Source organism: Balearica regulorum, chromosome 25 (genome assembly GCF_011004875.1).
Source record: "Balearica regulorum gibbericeps isolate bBalReg1 chromosome 25, bBalReg1.pri, whole genome shotgun sequence".
In the NCBI taxonomy this organism is placed as follows: domain Eukaryota; kingdom Metazoa; phylum Chordata; class Aves; order Gruiformes; family Gruidae; genus Balearica; species Balearica regulorum.
Window position 1 is genome coordinate 5,343,536 of NC_046208.1, and position 23,692 is coordinate 5,367,227.

Below are 23,692 nucleotides of genomic sequence, written 5' to 3' on the forward strand. Positions count from 1 at the left end.
TTATTGTTCAAGCCTGGATTCCCATGGAATGTGTGGAAAGCAGCTAATGCTGATTCAATGAGACAGCGTCAGAAACAGAAATCTGTTCTCCTTGTGCAGTGCCGTGGGCTCCTCTGGGAGGGGGGGTATTTTATTTTTTTTTATAATTGGGGAGAAGCAGTAGAAACATGACAGCATTGGAAGAACGGGGTGTCTGCAAAAAATTTAGAATACTGACATTAATTTGTTTAAATGTAATTCAGTGCCATGTTAGATTAGCCTGCAGTGGTCTTCGTTACGAAAGAGCCTTCCCCTTCTCTCCTATACGTGTGTGTGCGCAAGCAAACAGTTGATAAAAATGTAAAGCTGAGGGACTGGCTTGGTGTGTGAGCAGAGCTGAAGTGCAGCTCAGTGTCTGCCAGCCTGGCTCCGAGGACAGCCCCCCCCAGCACGGAGCTGGGTCTCCTTCGCCCCACAAATCCCCGTGTTTTGGGGGTGCCGGCTGACATAGAATCATATCTCTACGATCTTTATTTCTCACCCGATATTTGTCCTGCTGAAGCACGGGACATCTCCTGGTGTGCTCAGTGAATTCTCTGCTTTGCACGATTCACTTCGTAACTACCCAGCTTGGCTCACAGATGCTGGTCCCCTGGGCAGCAGCCAGGCTTTTAGCATGCTCTGAGAATGTGTGTGCCCCAGAGCTTTTTTCTATTTTCATATAAAACTTGTCATTTTATAGTAGTCATCTGGGGAGAACTTAACCGACATATTCCAGTAGTGTTTTGCACCCAGTAATGGTCTGTGCAGAACAGTGACCTACCAGAGATCCCACAGACAAGGTTTTACTACTTCGGTGCTTGGTGAAACAAACAGAAAACTTGGTGTGATTGCATCTGTTGGGGAATACTTTTGTACAGACCCAGGTAAGCCCTGTGTGTAGGTTGTGCCTGGGAGGTAGGCTTGGTTTCAAGCTGAAGCAAGCTCTGTTCATCTAAGCAGAAGCTCCTGAGTGGTCGGTTCTGGACTTGGTCTTCCCAAAGCCTGTGCTGCAAAGCACACTTGGTGTGGGTGGAAGTAAATACTGCCAATACCTAGAGGTGCTGGCAAGCTGCCCTTTCACGATTGCTGATCCGATTTGGGGATCTCTTTGGGCTGGGTTCACGCTGGCTGGCAGATTTATTACTGAAATGGCCTTCACTTGTTTTTATGACATAGGCAGGGAGTACATCAGCACCACTACATGGTATTGTCTACTCTTTATCATTGCTGCCAACCTTCTGGAAATGCTTTTCTTCCTTGGTCCCCAGACTGATTTTGGTGCCCTGTACAAGTGGAATTGGACCCTTGCGTCAGGGTGTCTGCCAAGCGTCTGAGTGGAAATCAATTCATACAATGAAATGAAATATTTTTTGACAGCTCTCCAGTGGGTTTCAGATGCTACTTGGGTGGTTCACACAGCCTGTGCTTTGTCCACAATGGTATGGGTTTTTTTGAGCTTTCTCTGGAAGGGAATGGTGAGGGTGGAGATGTGCAATGATCTGGGGTTTGAGAGAGCGTTTTGGCCACTCACCCATGGCTCCGACCGGGGAAACGTGGCAGAGCTGCACTGAAGATCCCCAGATGATAGAGATGGACATCACGGAGAACACGAGTCCAGAGTGGATTTTGAGGAGCAAAGTGGGTGGACCAGAACTGGCAATTTAGAGGATACTTACATTTGATTCATTAGTAGCTCCAGGCCCAATAAGCATTAAAAAAGCCATTAAAGTAGCAGTTAATTTTTTTTTTTCTCTCAATAAAATTGCCTGAACTTGACAACCATGACCGATTCCCTCCATTGCCATTGTCACGCTGCCAGTCTGCAAGAGGAAGAAAATTAAACAAAAATGAAGTGGCTGTGTGCTAATCTAGGATTTATTGTAGGTTTTTGTATATGAGCCCTCTCCACAATCAGTGCTCTGTGAAGAGCTAGGGCTTCATTGTTGTGCCCTTAGCTAAACAAATACTTCTCTTCCCCTAGTTTCCACTGAACTATCTCAAATTGCAAATACCATTAAGGGGATGAAACCCTGTGGATCACGAGGCCAATTACAAATATGTATTTGTGTGATCAAGCGCTTGTCCCCTGGCTCTGAAATTGGGGTGTGCAGGTCCCGGCTGTGGGGTCGTCAGCCTGCTCTGAGATAATAAGCCTCTGGTGGAGGTTTGTGGAGGGACTGAGCAGCCAGGGATGGCTGACGGAGCTGTAGGCATTCAGCATTGCCTATACTCAAGGCTCTATTTGGGGCATTTTTAGCTATTTTTGTCTGTAGAAGGGGGTGACGCTCGGTCCTGTCACTGGGGGGCTGGAGTGAAAAGCCCCCAAGTTCAAATCGTGCAGATATACAGACAGAACGCAAGCGTGTTTCTAGGACAAGCTTATAAATTAATCCATTAACAAGGCATTAGCTGCTCTTGTCCTGTTGAATGAGAGATATTAGTGGGGCTTTTTACTCATCTTTCTGAATTTCACTGCCTTCCCTTATCCTCGGGACACTGCCCAAGGCTGCGGGGCCGTGAAGCCCGGCGGCTTTTTACAAGTCTGGCAGCAGGAGTAACCAGGAGCTCAGGCAGAGCCAAACCCCCTGGCTGAGTATGTGATTGAGCCGCTATATTCTGGACTGCAAACCCCGTACTGCCCGCTGGCATTAAATTTCTGAAAGCTGCAGCTAGCTGGTACCGAGATGACCAAAATGAAGGTTCCTGATCCTTTTTTCATCTGAAAAGGAGAAATCTAAGTGGTGGTGAGACTAAGGAAGGTGCAACCTCTCTTTTCAGGACTTGCTGCATGGTCTGTGGTGAGCTGGATGTGTCTCCATCTCCCACATCAGGGTTTTGGTTTTGAAAAGTTAAAGCAATAGCAGTGGCAGCAAAATCCTCAACAAGATGCCAATTGTCTTGAATGTACTGGGGGGGGGGAAGAAAAAGAGCTTTGTATGCATTAATCTGAGGAAAAAATGGATGCTTTGGTTCATCCAGCTGAAGGCACTCCGCTATAGATATCTGCAGAAGCCTTTGTAGTCTGGAAAAGCTGTGTTTGGGTTTTGCATCTGTTGCTTTTAATAGCAAACACATTCTGGTCCCTGCCTTCCCTGCAGTCCTTCGCCTGCCTTTAATATATGATTTAGTAACAGAGGCAACACTTGCGTTAGCGTGAGCTTAGTGAGACAGTCGGGATTCGTTAAACTGCGTTGCTGGCTGGGTAAGACTACGTGTCCTATACGAAACTTTCTTTGCCTCGGGCCCTTGCTTAGCTGGAGAGAGAGAATGGACAGAAGCCAGGCTCTGTGCAAGAAGCAGCATCTGAAAATTGGGTAGTTAAGTGCCTGCAGAGTGCCCGGCTGGAGGAGGGTTGCTGGCAGATTTCAGCAGCTCTGATTTTGTCACGCTTGCCTTCAGGGTCACCTAACTAGCAGGAGGGGATGCTACCTTCCTACAATGTAACCTCTGACTGTGGGGTTTTTTTTCCTTTAATGAGAAACCTGGAGCTTTGCAGGCTGTTTAATTACAGTGCAAGATGTGAAGCATGACTAAAGCAGACCCTTTCTCTAAAAGCTTGTGTTTCTGCAGGTGGGTTGGCTGCACCAGCATCCTTTGGGGCTCCCTGGGGCAGCCCAGACGAGGACGCGGGGCACTGACAGATCTCTGCCCTCCTTTGGGGCAATGTGGAGAGCAGAGACAGGGTTCAGAGGTGCCCCTCATGGTCATGTGTGTTTGTGCCTTTCCACGGAGGGAGCTCTGCTCAGCTCTGAGGAAGCTGAAGGCCAGGTTGGGGGATGAAAGCCCCCCCAGACTGTCTGGCAGCCCGTCTCTGCCAGTTTGGACCCGGGGAGTGGGATTCATCCTGCCCAATTTCAGATGTCTGCGGCTGGGCTGATCGTTCAAGCTCTTTGGATTGCCAGTGGGAGCGGAGGAGGACTTAGCTGGGTGCTGCATTTCACCCCATTGTAGATGCATGTGCAGTGGAGAAATACTCCCTTCCTCGACCTAACGCACGTGTGTGCAGCTGAAGCTTAGGGGGGAAATTGTGCTCCTGTGTCCATTGCAAAAAAAATTTCAGCCTCTGCTTCCTGGTGGATTATTTTAGGGATCATCCCAGCTCTTCTGGGAATAAAAAATTGCCAAAGATTTTTCTACCGTGACTGATAAACATGCACGCATGGTGCTGTACTAAAATCTGGATTAACGCAGTGATGTGTGTTGGAGGAACAAACCCTGAACAAGCCACCTGCAGTGCAGGCAATGCTGAGAGCTAGTTCCTGGTGGAAGCAAGGAGGAAATGGTGAGGCACTGGGATGAACAGGGCTTTCAGATGTCCCCCGCTCCCCTGGTGTTAGTGAAAGCAAGAGCTCTGGCCAGCTGCAGCCCTGAGCTGAGCTCGCTCCGCTCGGCCCCGCAGCTGGGGGAAGCGTGCAAGGTAAAAAGCACTTGTCGCAATGAATAAAGTCTGAAATACGTCTTTGGAAAGTCTTTTTGATTATAATTGGCATTTCTGAGGCTGCTGCTGGAGGATCATAGAGGACCAGGCTAACAGCAGAGTGAGTCCCTCTCCCTGCCTCGGGCATGTGCTGAATCCGTCCTCAGAGGACCGGAGAGGGGCTGACCATCAGCCTGGGGCCAGGCTGCCATGAGTGATCTGCAGCCTTCCCTTGGGAGGTGGTGTCTGTGGACCTGGTTGCAGACCTCTGTCACCACCAAAGGGGACCTTTGTTTAAATAAAATAAGAAAAAAAGGGCAAAAAAAACCCAAACCAACCAACCAAAAACCTGCATTAGTATATTGTTTAAAAATCAAGCTCCACAAAAGAACCCCCCACAGCAGTTTTTTCTGAAATTTTGCAGCCCTGCGTCAAGGCAATCTCTCTGAGCACGAAGAGGCTTTGTTTCGTCTCGGTGATGAATGCCTTGTTCCCTTTTCCTCCGTGAGCTGCTGGCTGTGGACGTGTCTCTGGTCATCCCCTCCTCGTTACAGCAAAGAAACGGCTCTTGCCTGGTTCAGGGAGAGACCCGAGAGCCTTCAGCAGCCCAGTGCTGGGTGTGAGCTGGCAGGGTGGAGGTCGGGAAGGATGGGGCTGGTGCTGAGAACAGGCGGGAAAGGAGGAAAGCTGCAGCAGACCCCAGCTGGGCGTCCGTAGCTGGGAACCCTCCTTGCTTGGGGGGGCTTTTTGTGCGAAGTCATTACTGCTGGTTGGGCAGAGAGGTAGTTTTGCAGGCGCAGGAGCCCAAGCAGAGAGCGGAGCACTAACCAAACGTGCAGCAATTGCCGTGCCAGAGGAGCGTGGCTCAGGGGCAGGTGACAGCAGTGGCCCAGGCAGAGCATCTCTGCCCCTTGGCTTTTGTCTGAACAGCATGTTAAATGCAAACAGGTTTAACGTCTGGTTTAAATGGCTCATCTGTTTGGCTGGCAAAGGTTAAAAGATCTCTAGTGTGTTTGCATTTAATTATCTATTTTAGTGGCAGATTATTTTTTTTATAGGAGATGAAATCCGGATGGGTTTAAAGGACGTTTCTCTAACCGGAGGCTCGTGCACAATAGACTGTAATGATTTATTCGGAGCTGCTACGCTTTGTCTAACCTTGTTAAGTACCCTGAGAACATGGACTGGCATTGAGGGAATTTAATGTGACACATAAAAATAAGGAGTGTTGGAGAAGGCTGTAGGTTTTACAGTATTTAACTACCTTGTGTCCTTGCTACATAGCAAGCAATTTTCCTTGAATTTGAGATGCCAGAAGTGGGAGAACACCTATTGCCTTGCCTTGGGCCTGGCACTGGCCATGTCAGCATAAAATAGGCAGCCTGGGAGAGCGTGAGCTGCCAGCCCTGCGCTGCTAGTTTGGGAGCCAGGCATTGCTCTGCTGAAGTGGATTAGCACCAAAAAGGCTCAGTGTCAGAAAATAAGCAAGCATGAGTAAAAATGTAAATGGGATCAGCACGTTTGTTTAATTTTTATATGTGAAAAGTAGACATCACCATTGTCACAGCTCATTCAGGTGCAAACTGTTCTTGCCGTCCTGGTTGGTGCATGAAGGGTTTGCTGGGAGCCGTGCCCTTGTTTGCATCTTCCTTGTGTCCCTGTGCCTGCTGCAGCTCTGGCACCCAGCTCCTTACAGAGGAATTAAGCAGCAGAGCACCGAGGTGGGCAGGTCACGGGGAGCAAAGCAGGCTGAGGTGTCGGGAACCCCAGGTTTCAGGAACCCGAGGTGTGACGTTAACCTGCTGCAGGGACTTCGGTGAGTCAGTCCCTTCCTGTGCTTCCCAGGCAGGGCAGTAATGCTTTGCTCTCCAGGCTATGGGAGAAACCCCATCACTTGCTTTAGCCCTCTTCTCTCCATTTCAAAAGGCCTTTTAAAAGCCATCTCCCTCTAGGAGATGAATTCCTCGCACATACGCTGCTTTCCAAGGGCCTTCTGGCAACCCCTGCAGCAGAGCTGTAGCATGCAAAAACGCTTGTGCCAGGTAAGGTGCATGTCAGGGGAGTTAAGCTGCCTTTAATCCTTTCCCTCTTCCCCTGAGCTCAGCACACAATCTCCCGCTGTTACAGAAATGCACATTAAACGTGGCTCTTTGGCTTAAAATTTGTGAGCGTGAAAGGGGAGTGATGTTTTCTTTCTTTTTTTTTTTTTTTTTTTTTGGTGGTATGCTGCGGCTAACAAGCGACCACTGCCTCTGACAGCGGCACCCTCTCCACTTAACTCACGCAGGGGGTTTGCTCTTGATGTGACAGAGCCTGCTGCTGCTCTTGCACCCTCAGAGCCTTCAACCAACAAAAAGACTTTTTTAAAAATGTATTCTGTGCAATTGAGAGGTGCCCAGAACAGCTTATATGACATAGTTACACCCTTGCAGAGCTTTGTGTGTAGCATTACCGCTCAGGTGAGACCCAGGGGTTTCACATGGCCTTGCTTGCGGAACGTGGGGTGGGGGCCACGCTGATACCTGCCCTGCCTTTCTTGGATTGCAAGAGCAATCCCTGCAGAGCTGCCACCCACCCATGGTGCCGTCCCACGCAGTGGCCGTAGCAATTCCAGCTGCAGCCCGCTGGTATAAGCTGACCTTTTGGAAAACAGGGAGTGAACCACCCTGATCAGCTGCAGGGTTCTTAGTCCCAGCTCTTTCTGGTGTTTAAACAACTCTTAGACAAATGCTTTTGTACTGTGCCTGTCTGCTCCAGATCTGTGGTCTCGGTCCCTGCCACGGCCTGCCAGGAATTGGGAGCGTCGGCCATCCCTGCCTGCCAAGGGAGGATGGAGGCAGAGGAGCCTCCGCCTCGGTGCTCTGGGTGCTGACGGTCACGGAGCGTCTGCAGGGCCCTGCTTCCCCGCCACCCGCTGCTTTAATTTGCTGCTGTCATTTGCTAAATAATTGTTTCTCTGCAGTCTGGCCTCTGAGGGCAGCTGTCCCAGCGATGTTGCTTCGGGCATCTCTTATCTGTAGCGTTAATTCTCTGTTTCTCTGAACGCTTATCTCTGCGGCCGAGGGGAAGAGCAGCTCTCGGGGACGGAGAGCCGCGCGGCATCCTACCCAGCAGTTATCACACGGGGCTGTGGAAGTGGCGGGAGCGATGCTGCCCATCCTTGGTGCTGTCATAGACCAGGCACAGACCAAGCAAGTCAGGAGCAAAGCGGACGCTGGCAGTGCCAGGAGTGAGCCGGCCGGCGTTTGGCTGCAGAACTGGCATCTGGCTCCGCGAAACGCACCCGGTGACTCTCATAAAGCCATCGCCAAACGCGAGCTCTCCCCACAGGCTGCCCTGGCTGAAAACGGGCCCGTGTGTTTGTCCAGGAGCATCTGAGAGGGGAAGGGGCGGCGGGAAGGGCTGTTCCTCCTCCTCTGCCTGGGGGCCATGCTCAGGTGGGTCGGGGGCTCAGAGGGCAGCTCACTGCTCTCACGGTTGGCTGTTGCATTTAAAGCAGGCAGTGCTTGGGAAAACATACATGCTGAAATACCAAAGAAAGCGCAGGGCGGGAAGAAATATAAAACATTTGCTGCCCTTTAAAGATGAGAGGATAGTTGGCGATCCTCCCTTCGCCTTTCCCTCCTGAAGCCCTGGCCGTTCAGCCCGCTGTTCCCACAGCCTGCATGCCCTTGCAGCAGTGTATTGCCTGACAGCCAATTTTAATTAGGTTTCTCTTATAAAACCGAAATGTGGAACAGCGAAGTGCTGTCAGCTCAGACCTTCAGCTGTGACTCTCCTGAGAGCAGAGGGAGGCAGGTCCGGGGAAGGGGGTCTGGGCTCGAGCCGAAGCCCTCGGTCAAACGGCAGCGTGGCTCTTCCAGCCATGGGGCGACGTGCCCGGGCTTCCTGCTGAGCTCTCCCCAGGTACGAGGGGCAGGGAAGCAGGTTGTGACAGAGGCTCTGAAGAGAGGGTCAGAGTGCTGTGCATGCGTCTGCTCTTGCTCTGCAGGGGGAAGGGGGGCGGAAAATGGCTTTAACGGAGTGGTGTGTGGCAACCAGAGCTTCTCTGCTGGAGCAGGCTGGGCTGCCTCGCTGCCTGGGGGACGGAGGATAAATCTGACCTTCACCAGGTTGCCTGCTCTCACAGAAAGAAATTCAGATTTCTCTGTGGCCGTGGAGGGAGGCTGAGCACAGCCGAGTGCCCCTTCTCAGGCACCACGCGCGGAGGGGGGCTGGGGTTTACTTGGGCGTTGTTACGCAGCGATTAAAGTGTCTGTGCAGCAAACAGGGTCGTTGCTGCAAGCGATCGCCTGAAATCTAAGGGCCAGAAGATTGTTCCACAGAGCAGGCTACAGGAGCGGGGGGATGGCAGCGCTCTGCCCCACCGATGCTGCGTGCGCCGCAGCCCCTCTCAGTGCCCAAGAGGGGGGCAGAGCTGCCATCTGAAGGAGCCTGCCTCCTCCTCCTCCTCCTCCTGCTGTGGGGGCGTGCTGGGAGGTGAGGTCAGGAGGGTGCTGTAACGTGCGTGATCTCTGCTCCCCCACCTGATGTGGCTTCTGTTGCCCTCTGCTCCCATGTTGCTCCTGCCTGTCCCCACAGGGCTGTAATGTCATGGAAGACCAGGACCTTCGGGACATTGGGATCGGTGACCCGCAGCACCGTCGGAAGCTCCTCCAGGCAGCTCGCTCCCTCCCGAAGGTCAGCACCAGCACCCCTCATGTGACGCAGGGACAGGGCATTGCCCAGCACGGCTGTGAAAGCAGAGGAAACAAAAGCCAGTCCCTGTGACCCGCGGGGGGATCACGGGGGCTGTGGGGAAGGGTTTTGGGAATAGCAGGGAGGAGAAGGAGGAGGAATATATTGGTCCACCAAGCTATGTGGATGGGATGACACTGTGCTGGGGAGAGGGTGGCTGTCCCTCCTGCCAGTCTTGATCTCAAGTGCATTCCCTACTTAGACAGTGATTTTTTTACTTTAAAGCCACTAGTGGAGATGATGGTGGCCTTCAAACAGGTTTTAATTGCTGCTGTATGCCTCGGGATCCCAGCCCCCTGGGGCTTTTAACGCCTGTCTTGTGCTTTTACAGTTGAAACCCCTGGGTTGTGATGGGAACAGCCAGCCTTCAGTTCCCGCGTGGCTCGACTCTTTGGGGCTGCAGGATTACATTCAGTCCTTCCTCTCGAGTGGCTACAGCTCTATTGACACTGTGAAAAACCTCTGGGAGCTTGAAATAGTAAACGTGAGTATTGCCTTTGTCTTGCCACGGCGCTGAGTTCTAGGGCCGTGACTTGCAGGGAGTCATGTTAAATGAGACCAGCGCTGCTCAAAGAGGGGAAGCTTTGCAGGAAAGCCCACGGTGACCGTGGTCTCGCCCTCCAGGTACTGAAAGTGAATCTGCTCGGCCATCGGAAGAGGATCATCGCCTCCCTGGCAGACAGACCGTACGAGGAGCCGCCGGCAAAGCCACCACGGTTCTCGCAGCTGAGAGTGAGTCACTGTTTGTGTTCCCTGCTGGGCTGATAGGTCTGTGCAGAGCGTGCTTGGCAGTGGCCGGGGTGCTTTCGTCTGCCCTGGCTCTCCTTTGCTTTCCTCCCTTTCTTTCAAAGAACTCTACCCAGGTCTGTCAGGAATAATTGTCCCCCTTCTGATTAGCAGTTATCACCTCTGGGGGCCTCAGAGATCTGTAGAGGATGTTTACTGAGAGCTCAGGTCCTGGATGGGTGTCCAGGCTCAGAGAGGAGGGCACGTTCAGCCTTACTCTGCTGCTTTCATGCACAAGAAATTCTGCCTAGCAAAATCAATAAAAAAGGGGGGAAAAAAAAACCCCTACAATGTCAGTATTTAAAACTCCTTTGAAGTATTGAGACTAATAAGCATAGAGAGTGATCTTTGAAAATCGCATTGCTTTTTAAAAAAAAGGAAAGGGTGAAATCTAAATGGTTTGTTTCTTATTAAAACAAATTGATTTGACCTGGAAGCTTGTGTTACTCCTGGTTCTCAGATACTTGGTGGTTTTGGAAGAAAGTTCTTGAAGCATTGAGGCAACTGCACATCTGGCTGTGCGGAGGAGGGAGTGTTTTGTGTTAAATAGTTCCCATGGATGCACCTTGGCTGCTGGTGGAGCTGATGCAGAGCCCTATACTCCCACTCTGAGCATGGCTGAGCAGAACTTGGGAAGTGCAGCAGCCAGGCTGGCTCTGACTTGGCCAGAGCACCTGGAGCACTTGGGCAAAGTAACAACACATTACAGATTTGATGTTGTGCTGTACAAATTCTGCTATGGCTGGGCCCCACAACAGCAAACATCGCTGTTTGTTTGGACAGGCCTGCTCTAGCTGAAGTGGTGGATGAGTTTACCAACTCTTAGCCCGCTTCTTTGCGGGTCAAACTCCATCTTCCTTGTGCAAAACAAAGCTGAAGTGTGTGAACACATCAGTGCTGGGAGAAATCTTAACACAGCTGGTTGTATCCGTTCAGCCTTTCACCTTATCGACTCCAGCGACCCAAGCAGCAAATACTCACGCAGACATGACCCTGCTATTGAAACGAGTGGGGGAAGATAATACTCAGCCCTTGCAGGTCAAATTCTGGATCCCTGCCCCATGGGAAACATCAGGCAGCTCCTTCGGATTGGGTGCCTCCCTACAATCCAGGTGCCTGCACTGAACAGGTAGCAGGGTGCTATTCCCACCTCTGTGCCCGGCACTGAAGGGGAACACTGAGCTAACTTTCTTCCCCTTGTTTCCTGGCCAGATGCGAGACAGCCTTCCCACAGGCAGGAGTGTGATGTGGCTCAGCTGGTGGGATGGGATGCAGCTGGGACCTCATATTCTGATTATGCCAGTTGGGAATCAGATCTGTCTCCCTGGGCCGGGCTTCTCTAGAGCTCTTGCTCTTGCTGCCAAGTAGCACTTGATGTGATTTGTGGATGTTGATTTTTTTTTTTCTGTTGTTTTGCTGCGGGAGTGGCAGCCTTTGGATGTTGGGCCCTTCGTTATCGGGGTTGGCTGGGAGAGGAGCCATCATGTTAGTTGTTCTTCCTGAAAACTGACACTTGAGAGCTGGCTTGGCCAAAACCCATTGAGCTTGCAGCTAAACCCGTGAGCTCGGGAGCAGGGCGGCATGCCACAGAGGGCAAGCGTGTTGTGCGGCTTCCTCCCAGTGTTTGCAAATCAGCTTCCTGGAGCAGGATATTGGGAGTGATTGGAGTTTCCCCATCCCAAACATCTGGTCCTTGCCCAGCTGTAGAGCTTTTCCCTCTTCCCTTGGATTCCCAAGGCTTTTCAATCAAAACAGTCTTAGCTGCAGCTAGTTGGGCTGCTGCACCCTGCTTGCTCATACTGGATTTTTTAGGAAAGGTATAAAAAAAAAAATAAAAATAGAGGGTTCACACTGGTACCGCACGAGAGCGTGTGCTCAGGAGCCGGGAGGGTGCTACATACAAACCCTGCACCTTTACCCCACTGCTCAGCTGCCCCCCTTTTCGGACAACAAAAGCCCGCAGCAGCCAGCTGTGGATCTGTGCCTCTCCAAAACGTCCTCTTGAGACCAGTGAGACTAAAGGCGGGTTGTTGGGGTGGGGGAAAGAGAAGTCCTTTGGTGCAGCATCAACTGATTGATATGCTGGACAGGGAGGCTGTGTGAGAGAATGGGCCATTTGCAGCATTTCCTGGTGCTACAGCTGGTGCGATCCAGCGCCTGGCTCCGGCGTGGGGAGTGGAAGGACGTCAATGGCAAATTAAGCAAGTCCATTGAATAGGACTAATGCACGTCGCAGCTGTGAGCTTCCCGCATTTTCTGCCGGGCCGGTTGGCACGTACAGGCAGCGAATCTTGCCTGCAGTACGAGCCAGGCTGTCAGGCATCTTGGCTGATCTCTCACTGGGCTCCCAGGGCTTCTCTCCTGGGGTGGATGATCATCAGCGACTTTGAGTGCTTTGTTTAGTGCTTTAGCAGAGCCTGTTCCTCTCTAAACACCCTGCTCACAGCTCCGTGTGTCTCCTGCCCTCCTGGGATGAGCTCCCAGGAGACAGAGACGTGCTCAGCAGAAAGGGCTGCAGACCTGAAACTATCCTGGAGCAAATCAGGGGTATCATGCGGAAAATAAAGGTGGGACTGACGACACTGGGGCAGGAGTCTGCAGAGCAGGGGCTGCCCCCGTTAACTCTGCTCATTACACCCTTCGTGTCAGACACTGTAAAGGGGAGCAAGGGGTGGGCACAGCTGCAGCGCAGGCTGACCGGGATGGTTCATGGTGTCTCCTTATTTCAGTGCCAGGACTTGATGTCCCAGACATCGTCGCCCCTGAGCCAGAACGACTCCTGCACGGGCAGATCTGCCGATCTCCTGTTGCCCTCTGGGGACACTGGGAAGAGACAACATGACCGTGGCACCGAGGTCGCTCCCTACTCCAGAGTCGAGCACTACAAAACACAGGTCAGTGGGTGCTTTTGTGTGTCCTGGGGGCCCTTCTGTGCAGCTCAGTGCAGGCTCCCCCCTCTCTGGAGCCAGCAAGGAGGCAGGGTGATGCATGGAGAGCCAGGTCAGGCACAGCCTTGAGCATTAGAGCCAATGGCTTGTTTGTGCCTCAGTCTCACCTTGAAAATTGGTGACTCTTGCAGCGTGCTACTTCCTCCCAGCCCCTGTGGGATTTGGCTGTTGCGAACCTCAATTGCATCAACCCAAAGAGCCCTCCTGGGATCCGTGTTTCAATCCAGTTTGGCCCTGTTGTGGCTTCACGTCTGTGTTTCCTCCCTTCCAGGAGGACCGTCGGGAGTCAAAGCTGACCCTGCGCCCCCCCAGCCTGGCTGCCCCGTACGCCCCAGTCCAAAACTGGCAGCACCAGCCAGAGAAGCTCATCTTCGAGTCCTGTGGGTACGAGGCCAATGTAAGTGGCTTTTGGCTTGTGGAGATGGTGAGGATGAGGAGGATCTGGGGTCAGGTTGTTGCGTGTGGAGTTGTCACACTTCCCTCCCACCCTGGGTGACCTGTTCCCCCCCAGCCACGGCTGCTGGCCACTCGCAGGGCCGTGGTGTTGCCTTGGGCTTGGCAGGTTTCCTGCCTGAAGCCTTTAACATCTCTCCCCCTTCCAAACAGTACTTGGGCTCTATGCTGATCAAAGACCTCCGAGGGACAGAGTCTACGCAGGATGCCTGTGCCAAGATGAGGGTACGGAGGCCACAGGGATGGGGGAGGATTCGCTCACAGCCTGTGGTGGATGATGGGGGGGGGCGGCTGGATTCGCTTCAGATCCCCGTGTCCCTCCCCTCTGCTTCCACCAAGAGCAGGCTTTCCTCCCCCTGGTCCAAGACCCCCAAGGCCTGCCTTCGTGGGGCAGTGGCCTGGGGGCTGCTGGGGTGGGCTGGGGAGGTGGTGAGGAAGGGAGTGTTTATTCATAACTGATCACTCAAATGTTCTTGTTTCTGAAGAAATCCACAGAGCATATGAAGAAGATCCCAACCATAATACTGTCTATCACATACAAAGGGGTGAAGTTCATCGATGCCTCTAACAAGGTGAGCTTCAGATGCCTTGAAGCTTGTGTCTGGAGGGACAAGACATGCGGTACCTGCCTTGGGGGCTGCAGGTCCTATCTAGTGGCTCCAGAAGCCACGGCCGATCCTGAGGAGCCCAGCTTCTCAGGACCACAGGAGAGCGCCAAGGCAGTGATGGCTGTCCGAATGCCAAAGGCTTGGCAGGCTGGCTGCGTGTGAACCGTGGTGCCATTTATTCCCACCGTGGGAGGGAGCCAGGACTGGTCTGGCTGGGAGACCCCCCTCCCTGCCAGTACCTGTTTTGCTCCCTGCCCCAGTACACCCTTGCCACGACCACCGTTTGCCGGGTGTATTTGCCATCCCCAGAAGGGTGACGGGTGCTTGTGGTTGACCCCGGCAGAATGTCATTGCTGAGCATGAGATCCGGAACATCTCCTGCGCTGCTCAGGACCCCGAGGATCTCTGCACGTTCGCCTACATCACCAAGGACCTGCAGACCAGCCACCACTACTGCCACGTCTTCAGCACCGTGGATGTGGTGAGTGGGTTATCGCACCTCATCTCCCAGTGCGCTGCAGTCCTTTGCAGCCTACTTGTTTCATCACTCAGCTTTACTGGCAAGTCATAGAGCAGGATCTGGTCTGTTCAAGGGTTCTCTTACCTGTTTCTACCCTAAAATATTCCTTTCAGAGTCCTGGTTCAAAATGCTTTTACTTTGGAGCTCTGTTGACAAGGAGAATATTTGTCTGGCTTCATTACTGCAGTCTCCTGTGCTGAATAAAGCAGGGCAGGAATTTTTCCCTCCTGGGGAATATGCCGTGAACAAAACTCTAATACGCTCTCAACTATGTTGAGCATAATAGGCTGATTTAACAGCCTTTTTGTTCACTGAGAGTGTGGAAGCATAACTTGCTTTTATTCTTAGGCAGGATCGGCTGTACAAGATGTTTGGCTTTTTCTCTTTACAATGCAAAACGCTGCTAAACTGCGATGCTTATGGGGTTGTAGCCAGCTTGCAGGTGGTCCTGCCAGCCGGGGCTGTGTGAGCCTGGAGGTAGCTCGATGCTAGCTCCCCCACAGGGCAGGAGCTCAGCGGCTTTGCCAGGGACACAGCAGGACATGACCTGCTAATGGAAAGGTGATGGGCTCTGCCGAGGTCTGCTTCCCCAGAGCAAGCTGCTGAGCGTGTGGACTCTGCGCAGGACGAGGTAGCTCATATGCACCTAACGGCTTTGTGTTTTCTGTGGTCTCTCTGAAGAACCTGACATATGAGATCATCCTGACGTTGGGGCAGGCATTCGAGGTTGCCTACCAGCTGGCCCTCCAAGCCCAGAGAGCAAAGCCTCCGGGTGCTGCAGCAGGAGAAATGATTGAAACAAAATCTTCCAAACCGGTGCCTAAACCACGAGCTGGCATGAGGAAATCTGCAGTACGTATGTGCGAGCTGGGTGCGATCTGCGTGGTCCAAGCTGGGATTTCTTTTGGGCACTGTGTGCTTAAACCTCCCGCTTCGCAGGGGAGGGAGCCCAGATGCGGACGAAGTGCCTGAGTAGCTTCAGGCACCGCTGGTACTGCGGTGTCTGTGGCTCTGCCACCAGCCCTGCTGCCGTGCTAGGGCTTTCCCGGTAGGATGAGGGCGAGCAGAGGTGGAAATAGCCCGGGTGGGGGTGAAGCGTTCTGCTGGGTCCAGCACAGCTTCCGTGTGCAAACCCTGCAGAGCCACGGTAAGATCAGTAGGTAACCCGCGGTTTGTAGCACAGGAGTGCCCATGAAGCCAAAACCAGCCAAGTGGAGCTGCTGAGGAGCAGGGACTGCTGCATAAGCCATTGCCTTCCTTTAATGTCTCCTTTTGTCTGTGTTCTGCTTGCTCCCCCCGCTCAGGTGCCGCTCCCTCCCGACACTCGCTGTTGTTACTGTCACACCTGTACAACACACCGCCCCTCCTACCTGCCGCTGCAGTCTGTTAGTCCCGGAGCTAAGGTCTTTACCCTTCTTCCTGCCGTCTTCCATTACGAACCAACCCGGGCTGCCCCAGCCGCCACCGGCCCGCCTGCCCTCCTGCTTCCCACATCCCCTGCTGTGGTCCTGTGTCCTGCCTCGCTGCTGTCTTCCCTCCCCGCTCATTCCAGGGCTGTGCCACGGGCTTGGATGAACCCCAGGGACAAACTGCTCATATCCGTCCCTGCTGATGGAGAGCGGCAGCTCTCAACTAACGACGTTGCTCTTTCTGGTGTTGTTAACCTTCCTGTAGGATCCTGATTTAGGAGGACAAGATGAAAGAGCCATGCTTGGTCAGGAGAGTAAATCACGTGGGAGCTCACCTGCTAGGAGCTGTCTCCCTCTCTCTCCCTCTGCCTCTTTTTTTTATTTCTTTTATTTTTTTATAGTGCCATCTTTATAGCACTCAATTTTTCATGCTTGTTTGTGAGATGAAGTGAAGCTGTCGCTAATGGTAATAGGGGCTTGCAGGCCTAACACAGGAAGTCATCTCAGGGTGCTGGGTTGAGACTGACATGGCCAGACATGTTTTAGCTGTGAAGGACTCAAATGCCTCCCCAGCGAGAGCTGCTTCCCCGTGCACGTGCACATTTTTGGGATGGGCATTAGGCAGAGCAGCAGCCTCTCCATGCTTTGAATCCCCACTCGTTCTGTCCCAGAAGCACAGGTGACCTAACATGCTCTTTCTCTCCTTATTTTCTAGCTGGAGCCCCCTGAAGCAGACCAAGACTCCCAGTCTCATGCCAGTGTCTCCTGGGTCGTGGACCCCAAACAGGACTCCAAGCGGACCCTCAGCACTAAGTATGAGACCACTATCTTCTAAAGCAAACACACCCCGTGTCCACCTAGTCTAACCGTGCCTTTGCGATCTGATCTGTCTGCTGTTCTAAACTCCCTCTTCCTCCAGCTGCTCGCACTGAGCCCCACGTAGGCACTACGTCAAAGGCAGCAGCACTTAGGAGACTGTAGACTTAAACGGCTTTTGTACCTGATCACTACTGAACACTGTGAATTCTCCTTACTCGGAAACAAGGGTAACATGCTGTTAGATACCTGTGAGGTGGGAGGTGCAGAGGGATGCAGGCTGGGGGAATCGGAGATGTGGATCCAGGAAGCCGCCTGCTGTTTTCACGTCTTTCCCCTCGCTCTGGCACTGTGAATCCCTGGGGCAATGTGACACTCCCCAGGCCTTTTTTTCTATTTCACCTTCTTATCCTTGGACTGATGGAGACCTCTTGTCTCTGCGGTGCACGCACTCCCTCCTCCTAGATCCTCTTCTTCCCGACTGAGCCACGGCTGCGTACTGTTGCAGTGAACTCACCCCTCTTCTTACCTGCCACTCGAATCGACACTAACCACTGTGATGCTGTCTGCGAATAACACACATTCACTAGATTTCCTCACAGGGACCCCTGCCCACGATCTCTCCCCTCGAAGGCCAGAGCAGAAAACCTGCTCTGCCGGGAGTGCTGATTTGGGCCGGGTGTGATCGTTCCCACTGTGAGCTCTGTCCACTCTCGAAGATGAGGTGCAGTTTTGGTTGCCTGCATTTCAGTCCCTTCTAGGATTTTATCCCCGTCCCCCCCCCGCCCCCAGTCTTTCTGTTTACACTCGCCAAACTTCTTGTGAGCTATGGGCACAGTTCTCACTTGCAGATTGTGAAGAGGTTAAGCTTTTAAAGGAACGTGTTGTTGGTCCCATGCTGGGAAGGAAAGGTGTTTGAGAGGGGCTGGATACTGCACTGCGAGAGGTCTGGTAAAGCAGACGGAGCTCTGCTGTGTTCGGCAGCCGTACTGCACTTGTACTTTTTTTTGTCAAAGGGAGAAACATGATTGAAATCAGTCTGCTGCCGATCCCAAAGCTTGTTTTCAGTCTACAAACCATTGCACAATGAGGGCTATAGGGATCTTGAAACATCTGTCGCCTTCCATCCTTGAGAGCAAGGGTTTCACTTGGAGATGGCTGGCGATGGGCACCTCTGCCTTTTCTGGCTGTTTCCCAAGCGCACAGGTTTTTCCTCTGGAAAAACATCCCCGTTTCTGTGTGTCTCAGTAGAAGCAGCTTTTACTCCAGAATACGACTGGGAATTGTTTGCATGAGACTGCAGGGCACTTGGCAGAAGTCGGAGCAGGGCTGGGACAGGTCCGGAAATGCCCTACAGTGGTTCAGGACCCAGTGAAAGCCCCAGCAAGCCATCTGCGGTCCTACCCCTGGTTCCTTCCCTTGCGTTTGCAAAGCTCACCGAGATGAAACTGAGGAGGAGGATGATCCAGTGAGTAAAACAGCGCTGGGAGGCAGGACTCCTGCCCCAGTACTGCTTCTCCCTGACTTGCAGTGCATCCAAGCAACTTCGCCTCTCTTTCTTTACCTCAGTTTCCCACGTACAGGACAGGGACGTACTTACCCACCTCTCGGGGGTGCGAGGCTCGCTCCATTGGCAGAGCAGTTGTAAGCCCCTTTAGTGAAAGGCTCTGCGACTTCCACACCATGACAGCAAACCCCCGATGCTCAACCTCGCTCCTCTGACAGATGAAATACCGAACTCACGCAGACGGCCGTGTAGCAAAGCTGAGTCTTGGACTCTGACCAGCTCCTCACAGGTAGTGGCCATTGCACCTTTCCTGGGGAGAGGGGCTGCAGCCATGCGGTCGTTGGGCTGCACGGAGCTTGCTGGTATGCACCTTGATGTGAGTGTCTGAACTCGTCCTGGGTTTCGCATCTTGGCAAAATCCCCTCGCAGCCCAGTTTTGGGGTGACAGAGCTGTGCTCACCTCTGCATGAGGTGTCTGGGTGACATCTTAGACTTCATCAGGGAAGAGAGTGCACTCAGATCTCCGGTAAAGTTCCATTTCCAACATAGCTTTTAGAATTCACCCCAAACCTCCCTTCACGATCACCAGTTGTCATAAGTGGGGAGCGCTCAGAACAGTGGCCCTGGGTTATTTGCACCTGGTATTTAGGGGCCAGAAGAAGCTTGTCTGAGTTTTGCTGAGGCTTTAGAGCTGTTGCCTCAAAGCTTCTGTTTCCCCAGACTTGTGGTGAAATCTGATGTTTCAAAATCTTTATTTAGCTCTTTCTCAGGAATGAGTTTGATCTCCCACGTGGTTTGTGGCTTAATGGCACTGAGCAGCAAACTGACTTGAAAATAAGGACCAGGCTAGTAAGAACCCAAGTGAGAGGACCAAAACAATTGTCTTAAAGCAAGGGAGAAGGTGGTGGGAAGGAAAGCATAGTCCAGTACCTATATGCCATGGAGCCCCTTAACGTAGAGGCAGTGCTCCTCTGCCTGAAGACCCCAAAGCAGAGGCTGCGCTGCAGTTGCCTGAGGTGCTGCCGTGCCGTCCTGCCAGCCAGAGCGGCGTGGGCAGCAGGATATTGCTGCGCCTCAGGTGCTCCGGGAGGTCAGTTTGGGTTCGATCAGCATCTTTCCAAGCTGTAAGAGTGCCCCGAGAGTCTCTATAGCCTTCAAAGAGAAACTGAGTTAGTGATAGCGATGATAGCGCAGTTTCTACATATAAGCATTTACCGTGCAGTTGCCCACATGTACGCCTGACTTCAGAGGGTCTGAGCTCCCACATCTCCCCCTGCCTTCAGCTGGGAAGCACTGGTTCCTCAGCACCTCCAAAAGCATGTCATTACAGCATGTGCCTTTCTAAGGATGCCCGTCCAAACCCAGCCGGGATCACAGGCAGCCCTGCCTACACTACAGAGCTTCCGCTGTGTCCATAACCCTCACGGCTGTGTCTCATCTCCTGGCCGTCTGCCTCGTCTTTCCCAGCACTTGTTTTTTGTATGACTCGGAAATCATTCATTCCATTATCTTCCTTTCTGTTTGCCTCTGAAAAGCTGATCTCCGGGCAGCTGTCTCCTACCACGGAAATGTAGTAACGGGGCAGAGAACCTAAGAAGCAGTGGCCTGCTGAGACGAAGATCATCTCCATCTGGTGCTGGTGTCTGCCTCGGAGTCAGGGCATGGCTGCGCAGTGAGGGCTCGCAGAGCAGAGGGGGGGAGAGGGATCCCAGCCGCCAGCTGAGGAAAGCAGCTCTCTCCATTTCTAGCAAAGGGAAGTTGAGACTTCCGAGAGCAATGTCACCTTTTCTAGTTTGAGACAAACATCTTTTGACCTGTTTTGGTTTGGGTTTTTTGGGTTTTGGTTTTTTTTGTTATTTTTAAACATGTGAGACAGAGCAAATCCAGTTCACGGTTTAAATGTAGCACTGCAGTTGTTTTGGTGAGGAAAAAAAAATTAATCCTTATTTACTGAGAATCCACGCAGTCCAGCAAGGAGTACAATAGAAAGTCTTAGCAGTGGGAGTGGTGTGCACATCTCTGACGGTACTTAAATTTGCTTCAATTTGGATGAACAGTAGAGAATGCCAAATTCTTGGAAATAACTTCCTCCAGTGTGAGAAGCCTTGCAGGGTAAGTCTGCATCCTTTGTTTTCAAAGCTACTCCACACTTTTATAGCAAATGGAAATAACTTAAGGAAGAGTCTGCAAAGGATCTTTCACCCCAGAGTGGTTGCGGCCAAGTATTACCAATGGTACAAAGCTTCCTTCCCCTACAGAGAACTGTTGCATTGCAATACTTGACATTTCTATGGCAAGGACACAATTTCTCCCCATTTACGCACTGAATTCCTGGAGACAACTCCCTTCTCCAGCCTCTTGTGCACCTGTCTTGTTTTTAAATGCAGTTATGCCCTGAAGGGTTGGGTTTATTTTGCTTTGTTTTTTAAAAGTATATTCAATTGTGATTTAGCACTTTTTTTTATACTAGCTCATTATTTAATTAGTGCAACAGTTTCAGAAGATGAACAAATAAGGAGTTAAATTTTGGGCATTACACTGAAACAGTCCATACCCGAGGATAAATCATATCAACCTGAGGATGGCTTTGGCCGTCCAAGTCCGGTGTCCCCAAATACCACCATGAAGGTGCTGTGTGCTTACTTTTCTTTCTAATTACGAGTATTTAACAGTAGTTTTGGCTGTGACTGGTGCGGGTTTTTTCACATTACTGTTCCCCTCAAGGGAGAGGTGTTAAAATGGTTGTGATTGTAATTCTTCAGATGCAAAAATGTAGCGCAGCACTTTTGTTATAATCTCAGCAGGCATTGTAATGGTTGGGGATGTGGTACCCTGCTGCTTTACCAGAATGATATGCCCGAATAATTTGTTTAACTCCAGTTGCTGCTGTATGTCAGGATTTCATGTAGTCTCTCTAGCCAGTAAGGCTGGAAGAGAACCGTAATCCCAAGGGCATAGACCTGTAAATGATTAGGAGGGGGAAGTGGAGATTTGTTTTTAAGTTGATGAATTTAAGAAACTTAACATTCCTTGTTATGCATATGTTGCAATCCATACTGGTGTAAATGTAAATATTTGGTGTGTTGGCAACAAGTCTTTTTGGAGAGATTGCAAATTGAACCTCTGCTTGGGAGGAGGGACACCTTTCTTTTTTTTTTTGATGCGTGAGCTTTTTGAAGGTTGGCTTGGAGGTGACGTGGTGATGAAGACTCCAATCTTCAGGGGACTGGGCTTGGCGACCCTGGTGGTCCTTTCCAGTCCTGTGTAATCCTCTGGTTGTCTTTAGTGATCCAGCAGTTCTTTAGCCAGATACTCTCTTTCTCACTTCATAGACAAAGCAATTGTTTTGGCAGTGCATCTCCCTTTTTATTTCGATGGGGTTTCTCAAGGTACTTGCATGCCAGAGACCAATCCTGGACCATGCCAATCACCTGCTCCCCATAAACTGTTGACCCATTCATCATTGCACAGTATTCTGGCTTTTCCTCCCTACAGGGTTTCATGGTATCTGGAGGGAAGGGCCCTAAATTTCTGGTGCTGAATATGACTTTGAATCAAAATGCATCTGCTGTACAATCTGCCTGGGAAAAGGTGGGGCTGCCCTGGGCCTTGTTCCCCTCTTAACGGACAGATTCTATATTACACTTTGGTTTGTGCGTGGCAGGAGTCCAGGTCTAGATAAACTAAGATGCAGAGTTGTCTTTTTTTTTTTTATATAGCAGAGGATGACTTTTTTTTATAAATTGAAGCTGCTTTATCCTTTTTAATTTTGTATTTACAAAAAAAAAAAAAAAGCTAATCTTAGCTGCTCAGCTGTCTTTGAACTTGCTTTGGGATTGTTCTTTTTAGAAGAAATTATGCAACTGTTATGGGGTATGTGCCTGTCCCCTCCCAGGGAGAAGACAGGGCACCTTCCAGGATGTACCTCTAGTGAAAAGTTTGTACCTTCACCAGGCTGCTGAGACACGGAGCAGATGCCAAATAGCCCCTCCGAACACAGCCAGGTCTGTGCAGCTGGATTGGAGTCACTTGCTTTACTGCACCTTTTGCCCCGCTTCAGGAGTTTCTAGCAGCAGAATTTCCCCTGGCTTGCTTCTGCTCACATCATTTCCATGCCATCAGATCTTTATTTTAGAGCAAGCAGTGTTTGCAATGCTGTCTTGTTGCAAAAAGGTTCCCCCTTTTAGGTCTCCCATTGGCATTTTTTTTAATTTTTTTTTTTCAAAAGAAAGTAACTGTGCTGCTCTTGCAAAGTCAATCTAGCTCAAATATTTTTCTTACCCATGGAAGAATAACCTGAGATTCCCTAACAGGGCAGAGAACAGTCAGGTTCAGTTTGCAACGTAGATAGACATTTTTGCTAATTGTGATGTATGGCAGTGGGACTGATTTGTAATACAAATGTTATTTAATCTGTCTGTATTTTGATACTTGAATTTCCTTTTATTTCCTGTATATACAATTGTTAATCTGTTCAAATTTGTCTGAATTTTAAACATCTTGTGGTACCAAACATAACCAATCTGTGCAACAACATAGACTGACCTCACTACAACAAGGCGAGATTGTAAATATTCCTGGGCTTCCAGCAGTCGTTTTGTTGTTTTCATAATTGTACAACTTAGAACAGACTGAATTAATAAACAAACTTAGACACGCATTTGCCCCCTTGTCACTGTGACTTCAGCATTACACCAAAGTCTCCTGGTGAATCTGTGTTAAAGCAATGTTGTTCTCATCTAACAGAGCTGACCTGCAAAGGTAAGAGAGAAGAGGTGTTTAATCAGCACTGTGCCCGCACTTCTCTGCTTTGTAAATCCAAAAAACAAGAAAATGGCAGCGTTGCGCAGAGAGGACACGCTGCGGTTGTGGAAGCGGAGGATGGGGCGCTGATAAGCTGGGAGCAGCCCTTGGCAGCAGACTCGGGGGGTTGTGCCATCCCGAGGTGTGCGGAGTGCTGGCTGCCGAGTAGTCGCTTGGGTGGAAGCTGCTTTTTGCAGTTAGTCATAATGACCCCAAATATTAAATACTAAATTACTTTGAGACTAATTTATGCATAAAAATGCATCCACAGTGTTCTGTTATAGACAGACCTACCTATAGCACAACGGACTCCAACTTCTTTGTGTATGTTCGCCACACGATGGTGAGAAAAGCTCATTTTTAGTCCCACTAACATACATCTGCAAGGATTGTTCCATTGGGGACTGTCAGGACCCTGATTTACTAATGATAAACACTAAAATTACTTTTCTACAGCACGGCATTAACCAATTCATGTAATGACTATACCAGTTTGCACAGCCATTATATATATTATTTACCCAGCAAAGAGTTTTGTCTTGCCAAGAAGTAGCACATTTTCATTATGTAAAATTAGAGCAAGAAATCCAGACATTTAAATACAGGTGAAGTCAAGTAAAATCTGGCTGATGTAAAGTACTAAATACACCAGGGATTGCTAAATTTA

General features: G+C 50.9%; 1 protein-coding gene across 11 annotated transcripts in view; it reads left to right on the top strand.

Moving 5' to 3' along the window:
* ANKS1A (ankyrin repeat and sterile alpha motif domain containing 1A) overlaps positions 1 to 22,882 on the top strand; it is a 107,093-nt gene extending 84,211 nt beyond the window's left edge. For 6 of the 11 annotated variants that reach the window (XM_075776029.1, XM_075776032.1, XM_075776038.1 and 3 more), the window contains 11 exons: positions 9,020 to 9,118; positions 9,507 to 9,659; positions 9,800 to 9,907; positions 12,691 to 12,855; positions 13,181 to 13,306; positions 13,516 to 13,587; positions 13,848 to 13,934; positions 14,314 to 14,451; positions 15,172 to 15,342; positions 15,795 to 15,893; positions 16,615 to 22,882. In XM_075776029.1, coding sequence (XP_075632144.1) covers positions 9,020 to 9,118; positions 9,507 to 9,659; positions 9,800 to 9,907; positions 12,691 to 12,855; positions 13,181 to 13,306; positions 13,516 to 13,587; positions 13,848 to 13,934; positions 14,314 to 14,451; positions 15,172 to 15,342; positions 15,795 to 15,893; positions 16,615 to 16,734 — 1,338 coding nt within the window. In that variant the 3' untranslated portion in view covers positions 16,735 to 22,882. The remainder of the gene's footprint in view (positions 1 to 9,019; positions 9,119 to 9,506; positions 9,660 to 9,799; positions 9,908 to 12,690; positions 12,856 to 13,180; positions 13,307 to 13,515; positions 13,588 to 13,847; positions 13,935 to 14,313; positions 14,452 to 15,171; positions 15,343 to 15,794; positions 15,894 to 16,614) is intronic. The other 5 variants (XM_075776034.1, XM_075776040.1, XM_075776033.1 and 2 more) reach the window with 3 other exon arrangements.
* Positions 22,883 to 23,692: the final 810 nt, after the last annotated feature.